The following is a 15,448-nucleotide window of genomic DNA, read 5'->3' on the forward strand; positions in this document are numbered from 1 at the left end:
ATGGACTGGATGCGCTGACAGACTCATGGTACGGTCGTGGTTGTGTTGGCTGTGCTGAGGGTCGGCAAACGCCCGCAGCGTCCACCTGTAGTCGTTCTGTTCCAGGGCCTCCGCAATGATCTTCCACTTACAGCCGTACTTGCGCGACCGCCTTTGGCGGAGACCTGCGCCTCTTGATGTGCATGGCTCGCCGTATCGATCACACTGGAACCCATATCTGGTCTTCCGCACTCGGCTGCCGGAACCGTTGTGCCTGACAACACCAAATCCATGTTCTTTCGCGAATTCGTTGACGGAGGATTGAAGCGCATCGACCGATACCATGGCAGGGCCAGGGATTGGCGGGTTGGGGATGGGTATCGAGGCGTGAGTCATATTCGCGCTGCGGTGTCTTGCTGTGCGGTGTCTTGCTGTGCCGTGTCTTGCTGTGCCGTGTCTTACTTCGGGTCTGTTATGCTCCGCTATGGTTGTTGGCGAGCGAAGTCGTGGAAAGTACCATCGGCGCCTCGTCGGGCTTTAAATGAGGCGGAAAATGTATGATGAACCTATATCTCAGACTGGAGTAGCCAAAGACCACCCTCGGAGAGCCAGGATACTCAGACTTGCAGATCCCAATGCAGCCCTGGTGAGACACAATGATTAATCTATTATCCACAACATAAAGGCTATTAAAGCAGTGCCATCCTGCCTAGAGGTTATCCTTACTCCTCCATCAACATGGTATTTATTAACTAGATAATATTTGTAGTTACTGTGCTCTCTACTATTTTCACCTTTCTTATCTACTTTTGAACTCACTACAACCAATATGAGAGCCTCAAACGCCCTTATCGTCTTCGCCGGAGCCGCTATGGCTATGGTTGCAGGAAATCAAATTATTGCAACGCGGCAGTTACCAATACCGGATTGTAACGGCGAGTGTGGCCAAGACCGTTGTAATTGGATGGTTAATTGTCTTGATCCTACAGATGAGAATCCTATGGGCGGTGGATGTATCATGGAATCTAGATGTGAAGAATAAGGCGCCTGCATGGCGGTGTACTGTGGATTACCAGCTGTTCAAGCTTACAGTCGTTGTATGGAGTTATCCACTGCAGTTTAAGCACGGCCAGCCGAAAGCGGCTTCTAGTTAGGTGTATGAGAATATAGTGTAGGACTGCTACTTTACAGTGCGAGACATCAACGGTACTGTACCTAGGTAAAACTGGCGTGCTTTGCTCAGCGATTTGCTTGCTCACAGTATTTCTTTTAGAGCCGTCCCAATCGAGTCCGTTGACAAAAAGTGGAGCGGTCGTGAGTCGTGACTTTGCGAAGAGATGAGGAAGCATCTAAAACATCCCAATTGGTACGCCGGGAGGAGTGCAAGGCGGAGAGTCCTCCGTGTCAGATCCAGAGCAGTCGGTGAGGAAGATCGAATTGTGACAGGACACGTTTCCTTCGGCTGCTTTTGGTCATTGGTGTTTGCAAGACATTGGGACTGGCTTGCGACTCGCTCGTGCTGTACCTACCATGACCCCCATAAAAATGCTAGGGTTAGCCCACTTGGAATGTCCAGAAAAAGCAACCCCCAGCTTAGTATGTAGGTTTTACATATGGGGCGGCATCAAGGCCTGTTCCAGGAAAATCCAGCTTCAGTTACTCCGTGGCTGGGGAGTTAGGAATCGACATCTACATCGTCAACGTTCCCGGCGTCAACGACCAGAAACTGAAGGACCTCTTTGCCGAGCTGCCAGAGAAATGCGTCGTCCTATTGGAGGACATAGACGCAATTGGGATGAAGCGGTTCCCAGACAGCGACGATTCTGAAGACGAGTCGGCAATATCGCGAAAGGGGGTTACGATGTCTGGCCTCTTAAACACACTCGATGGTGTGGCATCACAAGAAGGGCGGATTCTCATCATGACAACGAATCACGTCGGGAACCTTGATGACGCGCTCATTCGTCCCGGTCGTGTTGACAAGAAGGCCGAGTTTCAGTTCGCCGATGCAAACATGATTGCCCAGCTGTTTCGATTTATATATCGTGGCAATGGAGGAGCAAGCAGCGACGCGGAAAAGGATGACGGGATAAACCACCTGGCTGCAGAATTCACCTTGAAAGTACCAGAGCTGGAATTCAGCCCGGCCCATATCATGTCTTTTCTGCTACAACACCGACAGTCACCTTTGGCAGCCCTACGTCACGCTGAGAAATGGGTCGCGGCTTCACTCACCGAAAAGAGAGCCAAGCAAACACGGACGATATCCAGAGCACATTCCAATAAGGAGTGCCATGGTTCCTCCCAACTGCCGTCGCCCGCAACACGAAGCGTAGCGTCTGAGAGCAATGGCCCACATGAGCCTTCGTCCTGCGGAGCGTTGCGAGTTCCACCTTGTTCACCTGCAAATTGGTCGACGGATAGCGGCGAGTCTCTGCTTGGAACCCCATCCACACCAAACGAGAGTCAACGTTATCCGGGGGAGAAGCCAATCTGGCAGCAGACTGTTGAAGAAGCTGGACTCGAGGCCCTTCGATTTTCTGCGGGTACTGTTCCTCGTCGTTTGGCATCTGTGCCGCCGGACCGTCAGTTGCAAGCCACCAAGCTGAATACATCCAACGGGATGCAGTGGGGCCTTGCGCCGGAAGTAGAAACCACAACCACAGGAGTGATTCCATTGATTTGGCAAGGCAAAGACGCTCATTTGGCTAGGCATATTTCATCGCCGCCTCGAGGTGTTGCTGCGTCACAGGAATGGACCAGCCTCACTCCAATGCCCCGCTGAAGCGATGGTCGCGAAGGATGGCTCTGTTGGTGACTCGGATGCTCACGCAGTATGACGTTTCTTAGGGTTGTGCACTGCGGTTTGGAGAAGCTGGTGGCTGCTTTCCTTCGTGGGGCAATGAACTACGCCACTAAGCGCGACCAAGTAGGAAAATATACGCTCCTTGTCTTTCTACAGCGTATCATATGACTGGCGACACATCTTCAATGATGTCTCTGGCGTCAAGAAGAGGATGATGAGCAGAGTCACCGGGATAGCACTTTGAGCACCGCATTAAAATAAACGTGGTTGCCAGCACCCTTGCAGAGGCTGGTGAAAGGCGCAGGCTTCAGGGGCTGACAGGGGCTAGCGGTATCAGCCACCTGTCGACTGCTGCACCCGGGCGCTGGTAACACCCCACCGCCCAGCCGACTCAGTGCCAGCAACCACAGTAGGCCTGTGGCCGCGGTTGCCAGCAAACGCAAATGTTACGGTTGCCAGCGACCCAGCGCTACCAGCCACTGATGTGGAGGTGTTGTCGGTACCTCACGGGGACCAGTCACCTGAAGGCGCTTGTTTCTGGTTGCGAGGGGCTGCTGGTCACACCCTTTCACGGGGCGCTGGTAACCGCCGTGGCGCATACGGTTCAGTGGCCAGTAACCCCTATCCCACCGATGACCAGTCGCCGGTAAACTATATCCCATCGTTGCAGGCGCTTTCCAGGTATCCGGCTTCTGCAGAAGCTGGAACGTGAGCTGATATTGAGACTCGGGACGTGCTTTCTTTGTTCTAGGCTGACAGGACGACCTGATGACTTGCTCCACTATGAGGGTAGTAGATCGGTGTCCTCCGTGCCCAGCAAGCTGCCGAGACGGTCGCCGTGAAGAGTGCGTTAGATTTCGATGGCAAAGTGTCAGCACTCGCCGTGGCTCACGTAGCCCCTTCAACAGGGGCATTCTCTTCGTGCGGTTGAGGCCTCGTCAGCGCCACGGTGTTGGTCGCGTCGCTGCGCATTTGCTTGCCGTTGCCTGGTAGCCAGAATAGGCGCCTAGCTGACCCTCTCACCATCTCGCTTGCTTCACACCATCTTGCTGCCCACCATCACATCCCGCCCCTTCCGCTGCGCACTGTGCCAGGGAGGAGCTACTGGCACAGCAGTGCTTAAACCGCTACGGGACACTTATTTGCCGCTTCCCAGCCTTCAAGAAAAGTCTGGTGCTTTCTTGGGCAAAGACTGTTTCCCATTCCTTGAGTTGGGTGAGAGTCTGACGAGCAACGTGAAAGTTGGTGACTGGGATTTCCTCAGCTCGAGCCTTGGGGTAGGCAGAGACGACAACGTTCACTTCTACCTGGACATAGTTATCTACATGAAAAAAGCACACCGCGGAGGTAAACTGGTGAACGCATCACGAGTTGTAGGCGTATACTCTAGGATTCATTCGAGGTGTGAAGAGGCTCCTGATCCAGCAGCGGCGCGTCAAACAGTGCGGTAAGCTTCTGCGACCTTTACTGTGGCGTCACTTTTGGCTAACATTCCAAAGGAGTCTATTTGATTCTAAATTTTTGTTATATATCCCGCAATTCGAAGACAACGAAGGGGTCTGGGTGTCCAGAGACCAATGCGTACTCGATGCACCTCTCGACTACGAAGACAAATACCCGCTATTAGCTACGTACCAGGCCGCTTTCACCAACGCAAATCTCAACACCCCCTCTCAATTTTTCGGCATCACACTTGCAGTTGAGACTTTCAGCTGGGAACACCTTGTAGATGAGTTGAGATACCTAAAGTATACAGACAGATGCGACTTTGATCGCGTCCGTGTGCAATACGAACGGCTTGACCAACATCGAGGCAAGTGGGCTGCGACGGACATCAACTTGAGGACTTTGAGGTGAGATATCAGATTTGCATCTAGTACGTCACCACGTTAACGGCTATGAGCAGGGGCGCCTTTGAATCTGAGGCTCTGATCTTCGTCCAAGAAAACCATGGTGATTATTTGTGGGTCAAGCCCTCCGAGTGTCTCTGGTCCACCGCGACCGATATTCGAAACAGGATCACCTTGAACAACTACTACGATGATGTCTTGGAAGATTTCTTCGTGACAGCACTTGGGGTGTCTAGAGTCACCATTGACATGATATACGACGAGCTATATACAGCTGACAGGGCCAACGTCACACTGGAGCACGTCAAGAGTTCATTGGGCATCCTTTGCACGCTTCTGGAGACGGAGAAGCTCAAGCCAACGCAAACACCAGCCAAGCTCCTCGAAAGGCCTATTCTGCCTGTCAGGTATGCAAGTGGTGACGTGCGTCTTGTTTCTGCCGAAGTCGAATTCGCTATTGTCGACCGGCGACCGCTTGAAAATCTCTTTCGAGATAGAGTCAGGTTGCTCGATTTTACCCTTGTCGAAATCGTGAGGCTCGAACCATTGTTGAGATGGATGAACCTGGGCGACAGATACTTGTCGAAAGCTGTCAGGCACAACTCTGTTGTAAATCCAGAGTTAACATGGCTGGTTTCAGACCCTGTCCGGGACATCAAACGGAAAGCACACGCGCTGACACGGTAGGCAGTATGACTCTCTGAGTGTCCCCAGGTCACTGACTGCCTTACCAGAATCGCGACGCATCTCAGGAGTCCTCGCGCCCGCAGCTCTGATCAAGTTCAGACATTCTACGCTCTTCTGTTGAAAGCTAAGACATGGGAAACCAATGGAATTTCCGCGACGCTTATTCTGCCCCAGGACGGCCTCCATACCACTGTTGAGTTGGAGCAGGGCGAGGTCTACATCGATGACAAGGGCGATATCCTCAACATTTACGTGCCACGGGACGAAGAATCGCAAGATGTCTGCTTCGGTTCAGCTCTCCCGGAAAAGCTTGTGGAGTGGATGGCAACAGATCCCACTACGCTGCAGATCGAGGGCAGCATGGCCGAGTCTATGGTCAAAGTTGTCACGGGCGTTTTAGGGACAAGATCGCCGTCGGCAATGCAGCGTATTCTTGACATGCAGGGCATCGTCGATATCGACCTTGCCATCGAAACGCCTGATGTTGCTTTGGAGCAGACTGACCAAAGCCGTACTGGTACGGCCATCGAAGAACCAAACAGGCCGCAGCATCAGGAAGAATCGATCACTTTCTCTATTAGGAGCCGCAGCTACTCCACGTCATCATCGACTCTCGCGAATGAGTTTGCCATGAATACACCAGCGCCGTCCTCCACAAGTGGGTCCAGAGCGCCCCACGACACCGGCGTCCCCAACGGCCATGAGAGTAGCTTCATCCACGACACATACATCGAGATCCAGTCCCACCACCATCGCCACCGGGAGACCCCCTATCGCCCTCCCTCCACGATCGGTACGAGTGGGAGCAACTGCTACCGCGAGCTACTCCAACACATCGTTGCCTGCGCTCGAGCCACTGCCATGCCACGGTACGGCGTTGCTAGCCTGTCAACGCCCGCCATCCCGCCCGTTCCAGCACTACAAGCTATTTCTGGGGACACACACGGTGATTGGCTGAGGCGTGAGTCCGCGACGTCGATTGAGCGAGACTGTAAGGTGGGAGCCGCGGGCGAGTTATTCGTTTATGAGCTATTGAGTTCGCTTCTGGAAGATTTTGGACCACAGTGCTGGCAAAGCACAATGCGACGGCTCGTGACGGGTCCAGCTGGCCACGCAGACCATGCGAACATTGAGCCTTGGACTGGTGCAGCTCAAGACGAGACCACAGACATCGTATACAGGGACATAAACGGTGCATTCACACGCCTCCTGATCGACAACGAATATCTCGATGCAGGTACGTGGACAGACCGGCAAGGCGTGCACTACTATATCGAGGTGAAGAGTACATTTGGGCCGTGTACGGTGCCATTTTTCATGAGTGATCGGCAGTATAACTTCGTAGGTCATGTTTCGGCATTGTGCGAACCTTAGCGCTTCGTTTAGCACTGACGAAATCCAGATGACTGAGCTCACAACGGAGAACTCGGTATACCTAATTTTCCGCGTGTTTAGCATGACTAGCGACGCTGTCGGGGCTCGGATCTATGCCGACCCGGACAGAATGAGGCGGGAAGGACAGTTAAAATTCACTGCTAATAGATGGGCTGTAGCACCTACTCCTAGACTAGGTGGGTTATAGTGAAGTTGACAGGTCGCTTTGTGTTGGAGCTTTATTATAGCTTCGCCGGATCGGATCTTAGCATAAGGCAAATGAAGCAAGCTCAGGCAACCGCAAAATGACGTCGAAGGCACCGCGTCTGGGCCTGTGACGCGCACAAAAGGTAGCGGACCTTTTTAAAGCAGCAAATTAAGATGGCCGGTTTTGGTGTCTTCCCTACAGGCTGTACCTGTTTAAGGTGACGCACGGAATTCCTGACCCGAGGACACTTGCCCCAGTAAAATTTACCACGAGGCCCTTCGAGTGTGGACATTGCCCAGGCGGTCTCCCGTATGGGTCCGAGCCATAACCGATCGAGATGACAGCGGGGCTTTGAGTAGTCAATATAGTTAAACTACTCGGTTAAGTCTTCCGGATCTTCTCCGACATATTCTTCGGCTCGTTCGCGGCTTGTTTGTTGCTCTAAGGCGTAGGCTGCTCTGTCGGGTATCTCGACCGCACTACTCTGCAACAAGCCGGCTGCTGCGGCCATGTCTTGAGCACCATGTGATGAACCGGGGGATCCTTGACGGCCATAGAAAGAAAGTGGAGACGGCAGTTCCTCCAACATGGCGGCATTGAGAGCATCCGTAGCCAAGGGCGGCCATTGAATTCCGGCCAGCAGCTCATCGGACCCGCGCTCAACTTCTAGGTCGGGAGTTCCGACCGCCCGAATCCAATGCCCGTTAACAAGTACTTCGACCGGCGATTGTGCTGGGCAGCCTGAGTTTGACGGATCAATGGATGCTGGGTTGGCCAGATCATGGACAGCTCCAATCGCATAGCCGTTAACACGGACTTCGGCTGGCAAATGCCTTTGGTTGCGTGAATTTGAAGTATCGGTAGACGTTGGCCTGGCTACATTGCGCCCGAAAAGGCCTTCGAGGTATTCCCTACCTATGTCACTCGCTGGAATCTCAGAGAGAAAAGTGACGTGTCCACAGCTCCGGGCGGATTCGTCGCCTGCGTTGTTTTGCGTCACTGATGAAGGGTCGCCGTTAAGAATTGTGTATCTACCAGCGGCTGCCTCGACCACCGCGTGGACGTCGTTGGGTTGTGGTGCCGACATGTGGCCAATTTCGTTGGCGTCAAACCGCGCAGATGTCAGCGTAGCCCCTGTGCGACGATCATTTTCGAGGAGCGGCGCAGGAGGAAACCTGACCCATCTTTAGCAAGGTCCAATTCAGACCGTTGGTCTAGTTGCCCAGTTGCGCCCCATATCTCCAACGCTTACCTCTCAGACGATCCAAGACGACCATTGGGGACTGTCTGCCCGATTGGTGAAGCTGGAGCCATTCCGACGCCCTCATTGGACTTATCTGAATCCATTCCTCACAATGACGCGACCTCCAGGCTGGATAAGGACCGGGTTTTGTCGTTGGTGACTAGTGTTTTGCAACGACGAAGCGAAACCAACTACGATGGTGGCTTGAAGCGAGGAAGACACTGTGTCCAAACCAAGACAGAGGGAAGTAGGAATGAACTGTTGATGGTTCTGATGAATAGGTAGCATACCAGGACACAGTTCCGTCCTGGTTAGGGCGAGGGACTTATATTAACTCTCTTCCAAGGTTGAGGAGCTGTGGACATGTCACATCATGCTGCACGGTCATCGATTCAAGCTTGAACGTCGATATACCCGCACGCGGCATGCCGCCCACTCCATGCTGCTCATGCGAGCCGCCGCAAGGGCGAGCAGCATTTGTGATGACTTGGTTGGTTGGCAACCAGCCAACCAAGAAAGGCAGTACCGTGCAAATCGCCGATCAGCATAGATGAATGATGAATGTCTGATCAATCCCCGAGGTCCCTACTGTTAATTGGTGCGGCAAGGTGTCTTGCACCTTAATTTGGAGTGCACCGCATCGAGTGTGCACCTGCACTCATGGTGGTGCAATTGAGGTTTTACCGTGCGTCTGCACTTGCAAATGCGCTGAGCATTGCGAGGTTCACCCTGCGCAGGGTCTAAAGCATGTGATGCGACGCCGATTGGACGGACTTCGTTCCTCCATGCAAGGTTGGACAGACTCAATTTCCCCGCTATTGACACTATGACGCGGCCATGGTGCCTCATCGCTCTGGAACGAGAACAGAACACATCACGATAATACACTTGGGCAACTGCCCTCGCACTCATTCTTCTACCGTGACGCCGTTTATGCCGGTATCCCACCGTACGTCTGACAACATTTAGGATCCGCCACTGTGCATGTATTCGAGAACTGTGCAGGTATCAACGTCAGTCAAGTTGTTATTTTGGCATGGCGCCGAGACAACTGCGCACCCAGGTGCGCAAAAGCGAGCACCAACGCCACTTCGGTACCGAGCCGTTTCCCACCAGGTATCCTTGTCGGCCACAGCCAGTGGAATGTGGCGACTTCACGTTAAGCAACAGCCTCGGCTGCAAGTTGACCTCAGACCTCTCCCTTGCCTTTGCACCGGCCGCAAATGAAACCTTGATCGTTGTAGCCGGTGCCTTTGCAAGCAGTGCACTCGGCCATCTTCAGAAGAATGGGGCGTGAGTTGCTTTTTCGGTTTTCTACGTGGTGTCAATATTATTTGAGTATGCGAAAGAGGAGGAAACCAGGTCGTACCGGATTTAGGATCAAGTCAGGTTGAGAAAGGCCACGCCTGCTCGTTGCGCAAATTATGCTGTGTCGGGCATCAATTTATTGTGGTGCTAGGCCCGCTCGGTGTCACAAGGTGCAGCAAGGGTATGGAAAAATATATTTCCGACCACCCATTTTGCCGGAACGCCTCGACCCCTCGCTGACTCGACCATGCACGCCACAGGACAAGCCAACCTGAAGATAACCCCTCTTCTTCCCTACGACGATTTACATCGCGACTCATGGAGAATCTAGAACATGTCACGCCCTGGAGACTTCATGCAGTGTCGGAGGCGGTGACAGACACTAATGTGCATGAGTTTTTTGAACAGCATGGCCTCTATTACGCGGAGGACCCTGCGGCCGGAGAGGCACTTGCCGCGCTGGATCAGAATGACCAGTTCAATAGCACTGACGGGTTTGGAGTATTTCTTGATCGGCTTCTTTCGAATTCGGTAAGTGAATAAGACTGATAGAGCATGCACTACTGACTGGAGACAGTGCATCCGACTAATTCTCGAACCGTACCTTGACCACGAAAATCCACAAGTCTGTTTGCCTTTCAGTGCCGACCCTGGGCATATATTTGCCTTTTCGACGGCGCCAGAGACCACCAGACGCGTAATCGTGTACATATGGGGTGCCGGATCGAGTGCTGAGTTTTATGCAAAATCTCACACTAAGGAGCTTAAGGGCGTCCAAGCCTCCAATGGTTTGCTCGAAATTGCAGAGGCTTCGTTGAAGAGGAATGGCTGCAGCGCAATACGTATTCAGTTGGATAAAGGTGGAATGTACGCCTTCTCCCAGTTTGCATTGTTGTACCGTTATCTGATAGGCATCCAGCGCAATCCTCCATCCCAGACTTGCCTTTCAAATACGACAAGGATTTACAAACGCATACGGTTTGGAGATACCGGGACGTAGGGCCGAGGGCCTTCATCGGTAGACTCAAGAGAGTTATGGTCCACGAAACGGGATGGTCTGACAGTGAACAGCTGCTGAATTGCCTGGTCCGGTATCGACGTGCGGTCCAGTTCAGGCATGACACCACCAGTGGGTTCGAGTATCGTCGCCAAGTCGTTGGCAGGAATATGAGACTGTGGCCAGAGGGGAGTGTACATTGGGTTACTGACTGCATTTTGGTTCGTGCCGTATGAAATATCAGGCCAAATTGGAGCTTGGTCAAGTGGTTGGTAGGCGCCACGTTGAGTCCCGGTGGTGCTGGGTTCTGCAACCTCGCAGAAGTTTGGTGGCGCAAGCAAGGTCCCTCCGTGGTCTTTGGCTTCGCCTACAGGAAGACTTTGGCCACCAGTTGTCACTCGTTTCAACCTTTTAACGCGCCTCGAGTTCGTGCTGTGTGAGTCACTGGCCCGCTTCTGCGAACCATTGGCCCGCTTCTGCGAACCATTGGCCCGCTTCTGCGATGCGATGGCGGCAAGCAATTTCCGCTTGGACAGTGTCCGCAAGCGTTTTTTCTGCGACACGATGTCTTTATTGCTTCGCGTCGGCTCTTTCATCGCACATTTGTGTTGCCAAAACTGATTTGCACGGGAAAAGGTTCTCTTGCAATAACGGCAATACTCGCTGCACGGACAGTCTAGGTATGGTTGGTCACCGTTGGTCACCATGGTTATGTAAATGAAGAAGGGATTACACACGTATTCCATAGTGGCGGGAGAGCTCTTGCTCTCGTACAAAAGACTTCGAGCAGCCCTCATCCGGACAATTCCAATGGTCGTCAGTGAAATCTGAAGTCTCACATTCACTAGCAACGTTGCTTGTGTCGTGTGCATCATCGCTACAGCTGTGGTGCGGCCACTGGTGGAGGAGTAGTGTTTGCAGTCTGACGAACAATCTCGAGATCTCAACCTGCGTAGTCCGAGTTAGACGGCACATTACAGCGGGTAGGTGGCCGTTCTGTCGTACCTGGAATTTCAGAGTATGCTGGCGGAGCGCGTCATGATTTTGAAAATGCTCTGAGCATACGATGCATTGATCTCTGGAACTTTCCATGATGTTGACAATTGCAGTACACTTGGGTTGAACGAGTGTGAAGAATTCGACTGTTGCTTTGGTCACTTCCCCGCACCGTCCCGAGGTGCGCAGTTTAAGGCACCAGGAGTGCGCAGTCCTGAGCACCAGGGGTGCGCAGTTCACGCACGTGGAGTGCGCAGTTCTGAGCACCCCTGGTGCGCAATTGTTAAGCACTTGGAGTGCGTAGTCCTAAGGACAGGCTGTGCCCAGTTTGGAACACCCGCAGTGCATGCGACGTGCGGCTGCCCGTTGCTGCTGCACCAGGGTGTTCACGCACTCTGGTGTCTAAGTACGGTGCATGGGATGCATGTGACGTGTCAGTACGGTACTGGGTTCGAGCCGCAGCACCAGGCAAAGTCAAGGCACAGATAGATTTCGCGATGGAAAAGCGCACAGATTTTAGCACTCGTTAGAATCGCCTCAAGCCCCGAAAGGCGAAACATTCAGTTCCGGCAGATATATAAACATGGCGACACGAGTTGAGATCTGTCATCCTATTCAGCTTCACCGGTTTCGAATACCTATCTTCTCTTTTAAAGAAGATTCAGCAAGGCACAATTGACTCAGCAACGTACACTTGAGTTCACGCTTTCGTTTCGTTCACGAGAGGACTAATCGTTTCGCAGGTACAGCCACGATGGCACAATGCAGCTCTTGCAACGGAACGGGAAAGGAGAGGTGCGGGAACTGCGGCGGGACTGGGGCCACTAGCAGCGAACCATACACCTGCTTTAGCTGTGGGGCAAGTGGTCAAACCACCTGCACCTCTTGCAGAGGCACCGGCACGAAATGATGAATTGAGGCCAGGGGTTGGGCGAACGGAACTGATGGGCACTACTCTTTTTTCTCACCCTAGAGGGTGTGTTTTTTTAATGAGGGTTACCATCTCAGGTCCGAGCGGTACGAACTACTGACGACATCTGTTCATGTCGGACATGTTTCAGTGACTTGTCGGAAAATTGTTTTGCCTAGCCGAACTCACTTTGCTCGTGGCGCCAACGAGCCCTCCTGATTTTCTTGAACCATTGATCCCCCAACCGCGGTGATGAATTCGGCGTCGCAAAGTCCTCCGCAATTGTCCTCTTTAGCAATCAATTCTCAGAGCCGCCAAACGGATCCTTGGGTACATCTCCTGGCCGGCGCGTAAGCTCACGAAACCCATTTTACCAAGAGAGAGCTGACATGGTTCAGGAGCGGCGGAATCGTGACCTCGATCGTCACGTCCCCTCTCGACGTGTTACGAACTCGGCTGCAATCTGACCTGTATCGATCTTCACCTCGGCCGTCAGTGGCGAACCGCGTGCCCTGGTCGCCGTTTGGCAGCCCTCTCCGTCATGTTTACGAGACGTTCGATACGATCGGCACCATAAGAAAGACAGAAGGTTGGCGTGGCTTGTTCCGTGGCCTGGGCCCGAGCCTTGCGGGTGTGGTCCCTGCGGCTGCCGTAAAGTATTACGTTTACGGTAACTGCAAGCATCTGGCGGCCAGATATCTGGGCTTTGCGGAGGACGAATCCTTCATACATGCACAAGCGGCTGTTGCTGCGGGCATTGCCACGGCAACTGCGACAAATCCAATTTGGCTCGTGAAGACTCGACTCCAGCTGGACAGAGCCAACGGCTCAACCGCCTTGCGCCAGTATCGTGGGAGCTTAGACTGCATACAGCAAGTGCTGAAGGCTGAGGGCGTGGCAGGCTTCTACCGAGGGCTCAGCGCAAGTTATTTAGGCACGGTAGAGACCGTTATTCACCTTGTGCTTTACGAACGTCTCAAAATATTCTTTCGGAGCCGTCGATCTCGCCGTGGAACGACAACTTCAAGCGAAGATGAACTTATGAATTGGGCCAGTACATCTGGCGCGGCTGGTTGCGCAAAGGTTGCAGCGGTGCTAGCCACATACCCTCATGAAGTACACCATCCCGCACCAGTTGTTGACCTCAAGCTTACGCCCGTGCTAGGTTGTACGAACACGATTGCGCCAGACCCCGGCACAGAGCGTGAACCGGGGATATACTGGTCTTATCGAGTGCTTCCGATCGATATTGAAGCGCGAGGGCTGGCGAGGCCTTTACGGTGGCCTCACGCCACATTTAGTGCGGTCGATTCCGTCGGCTGTACTTACGCTGGGAGTGTATGAATTCGTGCTAAGGCTGGCCGGAATGCAGAATTGATGGTCACAGCAATCCCACACCTGTTCCACTTCCTTATGGCAAATGCGTCTGGATTCAGCAGAATGAAGGGTACGGAATGTACTGCGCAGGATAGATCAGGAAATCCAGCCAGCGCTGGTGGTGGGCCTCTCACGCTCTAGTTGTACAATCGCACAAGCGAAATATGCCTCTGTGTCGAGCTGCATTGCCGCCTAAGGGCTTATCGCGTCGACTGCGCCTCTTGCCTCCGTTTCAGCATGCGGCTCGAGTTGGTCAACCGTTCCGCTGCACCCTCTCTATTGCCCGACAAATGCGCTGCAGTGACAGCGCCGCCAGATATTGCAGTCACAGTTGTCCAGACTCGCGTGCTGTAACATGAACCGGGTTCGACGAGCATCATGCTGCGCAGATCACATTGGCGGAAGTCACGTGATAGGTCTGGAACTATCTGATCTGGACTTTAACACCAGTGATCGCTACCCAGAGGAAAAACACCATCACCAGCGAGTACGGCGGGTGCGTGACGACTATTGGGAAACGCTGGCGCGCAAGCAGGGTTTCACCGAAGCCGATCCCGCGGGCGAAAAGCGACCAGGCTCCCAAAGCCGGGCCATGGCCGAGCCTACAAACACGCACTTGCCGTCCTCACCCCGCACAGAAGTTGCCTTGAGTACAGCCACCACAGCGCCATCGCAGCCTGATGCACCACGATCCCAGGTTGCAGGCACGACTGCAGCTCCACCAAAGAACACAGCAGCGACGCCCGGCTCGGTCGCGGCTTCGACGTATTCTAGCGGAGCCTACCCAAGGAATTGGAGCAGCACCGGTAATGGAACGTCAAGTCGGCAGATCACTGGCCCGCTGTACCACCCGGCCATGGACATGATCTCGACCGCGCAAGAAGCTCGGGTGCCGCCACCTGACCTTGTCGGGGTCAGTGGATGTTCCAGTTGCCAGCGCGACACACCGTACGACCACATGCAAACAGATTGGCCGCGCCGTCCAGAGCAGCCACCGTCCCCTGGCACGAATGAGCAGCAGCCTGCTGGCTCTGGCGACCGCATCGCCGCTGCCGGCCGTCCGCACATCTTGGCATACACGACTGCCTCAATTGCTGCTACGCAGCCGCTCGTGTCCCCGCCGCGCCCTCCACAAGCGTTGAGCGAGAACCCGTATTCGCAGTCTCTTCAGTCACACTACTATACCAATCAGCCCATGTGGTCACAGGCTCTGGGCCATAGTACTGGGACTTACGCAACCCAGTACGAGTCGGCATACCGAGCTCAGTCGCCTGCCTTTCACGTCCAGCAGCCAAGAGCTGGCCAAGACGAACCTACCGTGTCCTTTAGCAGGCAGCACGGCTCCGGTTACGGCATGTACTTGGTGAACCAGACCCCTAGGGGCTACACACCGCACACAGGGCCAGATTAAGGGTCGCAGACTCCATTGGCTCGGCGAATGTATGAGAATTGCTATGGGCGGACAGCGCTCAGTACCAGGCAACGCTACGGAAGATGAGTCTTGACGCCCGTGCTCGAACTGGGCGGACACGCCAGCGCCCTCCGTACCTCTTGGCGAGATTGCTTGCATTCTCTGAAAATTTATGCTGAGGGGCTTTGAGTTGCCTCGGCCATGTCAGAGTGTATGGGCACTGCCTTCCACAATGATGCGACGTCTTACCGCCGTGTCAAGTCTGTCTGCCAGTGCGCCGCTCACACTGAGTTCCTCGCTAG

At 53.7% G+C, this 15,448-nt stretch overlaps 2 protein-coding genes across 2 annotated transcripts; both read left to right on the forward strand.

Annotated features, from left to right (window-relative positions):
• Window positions 1–4,683: 4,683 nt before the first annotated feature.
• PLICBS_004113 (uncharacterized protein) lies at window positions 4,684–6,647 on the forward strand (the record flags this gene model as incomplete). Its single annotated transcript, XM_065600416.1, has 4 exons — window positions 4,684–5,042; window positions 5,370–6,115; window positions 6,473–6,559; window positions 6,607–6,647. The coding sequence occupies 4 exons, from the start codon at window positions 4,684–4,686 to the stop codon at window positions 6,645–6,647; spliced, it is 1,233 nt and encodes a 410-aa protein (XP_065456488.1).
• Window positions 6,648–14,693: 8,046 nt separating this feature from the next.
• Window positions 14,694–15,146, forward strand: PLICBS_004114 (uncharacterized protein; the record flags this gene model as incomplete). The annotated part of the gene is made up of 1 exon (XM_065600417.1): window positions 14,694–15,146. The coding sequence occupies one exon, from the start codon at window positions 14,694–14,696 to the stop codon at window positions 15,144–15,146; it is 453 nt and encodes a 150-aa protein (XP_065456489.1).
• Between the last annotated feature and the right edge of the window lie 302 nt (window positions 15,147–15,448).

This window comes from Purpureocillium lilacinum (genome assembly GCF_023168085.1).
Source record: "Purpureocillium lilacinum CBS 284.36 DNA, scaffold_3, whole genome shotgun sequence".
NCBI classification, from domain to species: domain Eukaryota; kingdom Fungi; phylum Ascomycota; class Sordariomycetes; order Hypocreales; family Ophiocordycipitaceae; genus Purpureocillium; species Purpureocillium lilacinum.